This window comes from Lupinus angustifolius, chromosome LG01 (assembly GCF_001865875.1).
Source record: "Lupinus angustifolius cultivar Tanjil chromosome LG01, LupAngTanjil_v1.0, whole genome shotgun sequence".
Taxonomy (NCBI): Eukaryota; Viridiplantae; Streptophyta; class Magnoliopsida; order Fabales; family Fabaceae; genus Lupinus; species Lupinus angustifolius.
In genome coordinates, this window is record NC_032009.1 from 6,928,471 (window position 1) to 6,936,303 (window position 7,833).

Below are 7,833 nucleotides of genomic sequence, written 5' to 3' on the forward strand. Positions count from 1 at the left end.
GTATATTATAAATATTATCTACTCAATATATTATAAATATTATCTGCTCAAGTATAAATAGAAAATAAAGTATATCCTCACACTAAAAATATAATTTAATATATTAAATAATAAATAAGTTTTTTTCCTCTTATTATGATGCTTGTGACTAGAGGAAGAAAAGAAATACAAAATTAAATTAATATCTAACCTTATCTACAGCACATTCAAACTCAAAGCTGAGACAGAAAATCTAAAACAAATAAAAACCACACCATATAACTCCAAACTTTAACACCTTCAACCAATGGAAGCTTATAACTATAAAACACTTTTATCTTTTCTCAACAAACCTTGAACCTCCATTATTCATTATCCCTTCAATGGAGGATACAAATGAAACCACAACCACCAAATCATTCAACAAGAAAGAACCCACTAACATTTTACTAGGCCGTTTTGAGATAGGGAAACTCTTAGGCCATGGAAACTTTGCTAAGGTTCACTTAGCTCGTAATATCAAAACCGATGAGTGTGTTGCCATTAAGATCATTGATAAGGAGAAAATTCTTAAGGGTGGTCTTATGGGACATATCAAGCGTGAGATTTCCATCCTCCGCCGTGTCCGCCACCCCAACATCGTGCAACTCTTTGAAGTCATGGCCACCAAAACAAAGATTTACTTTGTTATGGAGTATGTACGTGGTGGCGAACTCTTCAACAAGGTTGCGAAAGGTAATAATGGGTGATCAATGTTTTAAATTGTACTTCACAACTGTCCAATTATATTTCAGGTGTCGAGTCTTCTTAATATACTACGACCATAATTGACACCTTATTTTCCAGTAATGTAAACGCAATATAATAGTTTGCATATTATTCGAGACCAAACACTCCTATTAGTCCTTCTTTTGGACTAATACAAAAAAATCTTTCTTTTTCATTTATACTAATTACGATTTTAACTACTTATATTATGAAAGCATCTATATGAGTTTCCTTTGGTGCATGGACAAGAGAAGATGGAACAACATAGAACGTGATGTTTGTGTTCTTTGCTTTGGATCCACCGTATAGTGGAACCAAAATGTTCTATTTTTAGGCTCAACTAAACTTGTATATCTTGCCAATAAAGTATTGGACCAGTAGTGTAAGGCCTTACTTTCACATATTCGATTACTATGAGCGACATTTGTTAGAAGGGCAGCTACCACCCTGAAAGGGATTAGTTGCTTACTTAAAAAGGATGAGGGATACCCTTGGTAGTACTTAAAAAACTTGTTTATCTTGTTGCTTTGCTTATCAAAGGGTGTCTAATGGTTTAAACTTTTAAGAAAAAACGGTGATGCTAACATATTAATTCCTTTTCAGGTAGGTTGAAGGAAGAAATTGCTAGAAAATACTTTCAGCAAATGGTATCAGCGGTAGGTTTTTGCCATGCTAGAGGTGTGTTCCATAGAGACATAAAACCAGAGAATTTGTTGCTTGATGAAAATGGTGAACTTAAAGTCTCAGATTTTGGTCTCAGTGCAGTGTCTGATCAAATAAGACAAGATGGGTTGTTCCACACGTTTTGTGGAACACCTGCATATGTTGCACCAGAGGTTTTGGGTAGAAAAGGTTATGATGGTGCAAAGGTTGATATTTGGTCATGTGGGGTTGTTCTGTTTGTTCTTATGGCTGGTTATTTACCCTTTCAAGATCAAAATGTTGTTGCTATGTATAGAAAGATTTATAAGGGTTCTTTTAGGTGTCCAAGGTGGTTTACACCAGAAATCACTAAGCTTCTTGCTAGGCTTCTTGATATAAACCCTCAAACCAGGATTTCCATTCCTGAAATCATGGAGAATAAGTGGTTCAAGAAAGGGTTCAACCCGATTAAGTTCTATGTTGAGGATGATATAGTTTGTAGTCTTGATGACAAGCTGAAAATGAGTGATGATGATGATGGAGCGGTTTCGGAATCTGATTTCGAGATTGTGACTAGAAGGAGGAATAACAATGTTTCATTGCCAAGGCCTGCAAGTCTGAATGCATTTGATATAATATCATTTTCATCAGGCTTCAATCTTTCTGGTCTATTTGAGGAAAAGGGCGACGAGGCGAGGTTCGTTTCGGGTGCTCCGGCTTCTAAGATCTTATCAAAGTTGGAGGAAGTTGCTCATTTGTTTAGCTTTACAGTGAGGAAGAAAGATTGCAGGGTGAGTTTGGAGGGTTCAAGAGAAGGTGTGAAGGGACCATTGACAATTGCTGCAGAGATATTTGAGTTAACACCTTCTTTGGTGGTAGTGGAGGTGAAGAAAAAAGGAGGGGATAGTGAAGAGTATGAGAAATTTTGTAACATTGAATTGAAACCTGCTTTGGAGAATTTGATGGTGGAGGAAGAATCTGCAAGTTCTTCATGTCCACCTATTCCCACTGAACCTTTTAAATTTCGTGCTCTTTCTTTCTCTCCACTTGGAAGGCCTTCAGATGCCAAATCTTTGTTCATAGATACCTGAAAAATAGCAGAGAAGAAGATAAACGGATATTACTTTTTCGATATGGAAAAATTATACTAATAGCAGCACAAAGGATATTACTATTACTATTCTTCTTTTTTTCTGTTTTTTTATAGATTGTGTATTGGATAATTTTCTACTCTTTTTCTCCAAGGTCTTGTTTTTTTAGGTTTGCTCCTTAATTGGAGAATTAGATTAGATGTTACTTTGTTTGTATGTCTAATTTCTGTCAGAAGAAGGCTCATAAAATAAAAATATAGTGGATGGAATATATATATTTCCACATGCTTTGGCACATTGCTTTGGACTGTATTTTATTTACGTATGTTATTTGTTGGAAGTAGTACGGAAATAAAGTTCTCGTTAATCCATGAAGTTTTGAAATGGCTTTTTGCTTTTAGTGCTTCATTTGATATTGGAGATTAGGGGAGCCATTTTAAGGATTTACCAATTCATGCCCTTTTAGATTGGTAAAAAAAAAGATAGTAACATATGGACAGGGATATGAAAGTCTTCTTTTAACAAAATCTGATTAATTCAGAATTTAGAACCTTTTTCTGCTCCACCAGTTACATACGAAAAGGGATATGAAAACCTTCTTTAACACGATTCATATGGAGTAGTTGAGTGCTAACTTTGAAAACTGGAACAATTCAAGCCTAGTATAACAACAAAAATACTGACTGAGGATAATTTTGTTTGGTATATCAAAGGATATTTTCTAACCCTTTTTATGGGTAAAGAACTAATTCCTTTCTCGAAATGTGGTTGTCCCTCCTCGTAAATATCACTCTTAGAAATGTAACAATTGTTAGGAAAATATGGGGCTAATAGAAGAGCATGTTGTAGTCATATACACCACAAATGAGAGAAATGATGTAGAGCTTATTTGAATGGATGACATTCACTCTAAGAATTAATTTACAATGCCAGACAATTGATATTGCCTTTGCAAACCCCACGTACCTAAAAAATAAGTACACATTGCTTTCATACTAAAAAGTAAAAAGTTCCACTTGCATCTTGTCCTACATGTTAACAAGTGCTGATTCTTATTAAGATTTGGACTCTATAAGGGAGGGTGGTGTGTCTATTTAATGAGAAATTATTATATGGTACATGATAAAAAATAATTATATTGTTATCATTAATTTTCAATAAACACATTTAATTTTATGTCATTAATGTGACGATGATTAGAATCATTAATCATATTTAATAGTTTTTCATATTTAGAACTCGCTTGTTCCCAAAAAAAAAGATTAAGATGCCTCATCTTAGGATATTGCCTCATCTTTTTTGTTACAAGATTAATAACATATATTACATATACATTTATATGGTTAAGAAACACATGTCATTCGTGCATTTGTATTGTTAAGAACACACATGAGACCCGTACATTCGCATGGCTAAAAACACACATGTTATTTGTACATTTGCATTACTAAGACAACACATATTACTCATGCATTCACATAGTTAAAACACACATATTACTCATACATATATTATTAAGAATACACATCTTACCTGTATATTTGCATGTTCAAGCACATAATAAAGAAAATAAATGACAATTTTTAATTTGAATTTTCTAATGGAAATAGCAAACTGAAAGTTGAAACATGATACCATATTATTTTTATTAAAATAAATATTTTAAAATTTATAAAAAATGAAATGATTTTTTCAATTTGGAATTTGATTTTTTTTAATTATAATAGAGAAAAATAAAAATTCAAAGAATCTGAAATATTAAAATTCAGTGGGAAAAGTGTCACAAAACTTTGATGAGGTGAAAAATACAATTATTCTTAGATTAATGGTAAACATTAAATAATATACATAGATTAATGTAAAGAAATAGTTTGAATGTGAAAAATGATTTCAATCTCATCTAATGTTCAATGTCTATTGCATTTTAACATAACAAAAACCAAACGCTAATTAGTATTAAATTATTAACATATAAAATATATAAAAAGTAAGGATAATGTGGGAAGGCACATAGTAATAACATAGAATATTTTAGGAGGGGAAAAATGTGAGAAAGAAGTGACATGTGGCATGAAGGGGAAAATGTGAGGAGGAGGTGACATGTGGCATGAATGGAAAAAAATGTGAGGAGAATGTGACATATGGCATGAAGGAAAAAATGTGAGGAGAATGTGACATGTGGCATGAAGGAATTTTTTATATTATATTGTTAATAGATAGATATCTTTCAAAATGTGATAGACACTTGTATCTAGAGAAATAGAAAAGTAGACGAATTGAAGGGAAATACCCCTAAATTAAAATTAAATTGATTCTACTAGAGTTCTAGGAGAATTTTATTGAATATAGAGAAGAATGAGAGAAGAGTTACACGATTACAAAGAAAATGAAGGATCCCACGATCCAACTCCGCTAATTCCTCAATCAGTTGGTTAACAACCCAAAACTAACCCCCCCCCCCCCCATTCTTATTCTATTTATAGTAATCTGCCTATAACTGTTTTAACTACCAAAGGGTAGAAAAAGAAAGTTTGTTATTCTAACCAAACTTTCTTCTTTCCCCTTTTATACACATGTAACCCTTGGCCTGGTATTAACCTTATCAAAATGGCATTAATGCAGTATTGGTTCCATGTTCTACTTTAATTAGTCATGATTTTTCCCTAAAAGCTGAGAAAACCCAACGAAGTTGTTAGAAATAGCTACTTAGTTGGTTTCTATAATTGGCTAGTTTTTAAAAGTTAGTTTTGGTAGTTAGGTGTGAACTTACTATAAATAGTTTGTGCATTATATTTGTTGAATAACAAGATGAATCATTGTTGAATTCCTTTAATCATTTTCATCTCTCTAATTCGCTATTCTTCCTAACTCTAAATTTTCTTGCCCCTAACTCAGTCTCACGACTTCTTCATTTCTTTTTCTTCTTCTTCCTCAATCCTTTTGTTCAAGACAGGGAGTGAACTCAAGTTCCTCCAACAAATTGGTATCAAGAGTATAAGTGAGATCCAAGGCATTTATTTAATCCTCTCAAATTTCCTTATCTTTCTTTTTTTGAAAGGGGCACACAAGCACAAGCTTTCCAGGTAGCCTACCTGTCCTCGATGGCAAAAATTGGAATAGATGGAGCATTCAAATGAGGGAAATCATGGGGTTTCAAGAAATCTCAGAAATTTTTGAGCTTGGTTACCCTCAACTTGAGGCAGATTGATCAGAACAACAAAGATTGGCACACAAGGAGAACAAAAGGAAGGATTGCAAAGCCATGTGCCTTCTTCATCAGTGTGTTGATGAAGCACACTTTGAGAAGATTGCTTCAGCACAATCTTCACAAGAGGCATGTCAGATCTTAGAGAAATGTAACAAGGGAGCAGAACAATTGAAGAAGGTTAGACTCCAAACCATGAGGCGCCAATATGAATTGATGCAAATGAAGTTGAATGAAAAGGTTACCCAGTTCTTCAACAAGATCATTTGTCTTACAAACCAGATGAAGGCTTGTGGTGAAGTTATAGTTGATCAAGCTATTGTTGAAAAGATCCTGAGAACTCTTACCCCAAATTTTGATCATATAGTTGTTGCTATTGAAGAATAAAAAGGACATGAAGATTCGAAGCTAGAAGATCTTTAGGGCTTCCTCGAGGCTCATGAGCAAAGACTCATTGAGATATCAATTGATAAAGTTAGTCAAGTATTGCAAGCTCCGACTTACAAGAAGGGAAGATGCTTTGCTAAGAATGGTGAAAGAAACTGAGGTAGGGGAAAGACTACAGGGGGAAGAACTCTGGCAGCTATGGATTTCGAGATCAAGAAAGAACTGATCTTGATCAAGCATCAACTTACTCAAAGAAAGGAAGTGGTAGCAATAGGAGGGGAGGAAGGAAGAAAGTAGACAAAAAAAGAGTGAAGTGTTCCAATTGCAGTAAATTGGATCACTTCTCTTCTGAGTGTCTAGCACAACCAAGATATTCTGATACTCACAATAGATAGCACCATGATGAAGCTCACATGGTGAAGGAAGATAATAGCTATGTTGATGATGACTCACCCATCATGTTAATGATGACAACAAGCCAAGGCAACAGTAGTAAATAAATCCGGTATGTGGACTCTGGATGCTCAAATCACATGACAGACCATAGAGAATGACTTGTCAACTTTGATGCTAGCAAGAAGAGCAAAGTAAGGGTTGTTGATAACAGAACTATCCAAGCAAAAGGGATTGGATATGTTGTGATCAAAAGAAAAGATGGCAAGAATGCTTTGATTTCTGAAGTGCTTTTTGTGCCAAACATGAGTCATAACTTGATCAGCCTTGGTAAACTATTAGAAAATGGGTTCTCTATGAGTATGCAGGATGGTTAGCTTGAAATATTTGATTCAAAACCAGGAAGAAGATCATAAGAGCACCTCTCACTCAAAACATAACTTTTTAGGTAAATCTCAATGCAATTGAATCTCAATGTCTTAATGCTGAAACACTGAGTGAAGATGTATGGCTATGGCACATGAGACTTGGTCATTTGAACTTCAAAGACCTTAGTCTCATGAAAACAAAGGAAATGATTCTTGGTTTGCCTTCAATTCAGATACCAAAGAAGATCTATGATAGCTGCCAGATTAGCAAGCAACCAAGATCATCCTTTAGCAAATTCATTGCTTCAAGAGCCAATAGTCTTTTGCACATTGTCTATTATGATGATTGTGGCCCTTTTGAGGTTCCTCACTTGGTGAAAATAGATATTTTGTCACATTTGTTGATGACTTCAGTAGAAAAATCTAGTTATACTTGATCAAGCTCAAGAGTGATGTGTTTTGTATATTCAAGTCCTTCAAGTGCATGACAGAAAAACAATTAGAAAGATCAATTAAGGTGTTGAGAACTAATGGAGGAGGTGAATTCACTTCCAAAGAATTCGATACTGAGAATGGAGTTCTGCATGAGGTGACTGCACCCTATACTCCTCAGCATAATGGAGTAGCGTAAAGAAGGAATAGAACCATTCTTAACATGGTTAAGAGCATGCTAAAGTCTAGAAACTTAACACATGGTTTATGGGGTGACGCTGCAACAACAACAACATATGTTCTTAATCATTGTCCAACAAAGAAACTGGAATCTAAAGTGTATAAAGAAGTCTGGTATGGTAGGAAGCCCTGGTTACACACTTTAGAATCTTTGGATCAACTTGCTATAGACATATCCCTGATCAGAAAAGAAGAAAGTTGGATGACAAGAGTGAGCTCTTGATCTTTGTGGGTAATCATTCCTTAGGATCTTATAAGTTACTCGATCCTAAGACTAATCAAGTCTTATTCAACAGGGATGTGCACTTCAATGAGTCAAGCACTTGGA

General features: G+C 34.4%; 1 protein-coding gene across 3 annotated transcripts; it reads left to right on the forward strand.

Moving 5' to 3' along the window:
* On the forward strand, positions 239-2,849 carry LOC109348755 (CBL-interacting serine/threonine-protein kinase 12-like). Of its 3 annotated transcripts, none has more exons than XM_019589311.1 (3): positions 239-714; positions 1,351-2,506; positions 2,561-2,849. In XM_019589311.1, exons 1-2 carry the CDS (start codon positions 363-365, stop codon positions 2,478-2,480), a joined length of 1,482 nt encoding a protein of 493 aa, XP_019444856.1. In that variant the 5' UTR covers positions 239-362; the 3' UTR covers positions 2,481-2,506; positions 2,561-2,849. The 3 variants fall into 3 exon arrangements, with proteins under 3 accessions (XP_019444856.1, XP_019444863.1, XP_019444851.1); XM_019589318.1 differs by having other exon boundaries at positions 1,351-2,502; positions 2,550-2,849; XM_019589306.1 differs by having other exon boundaries at positions 1,351-2,493; positions 2,577-2,849.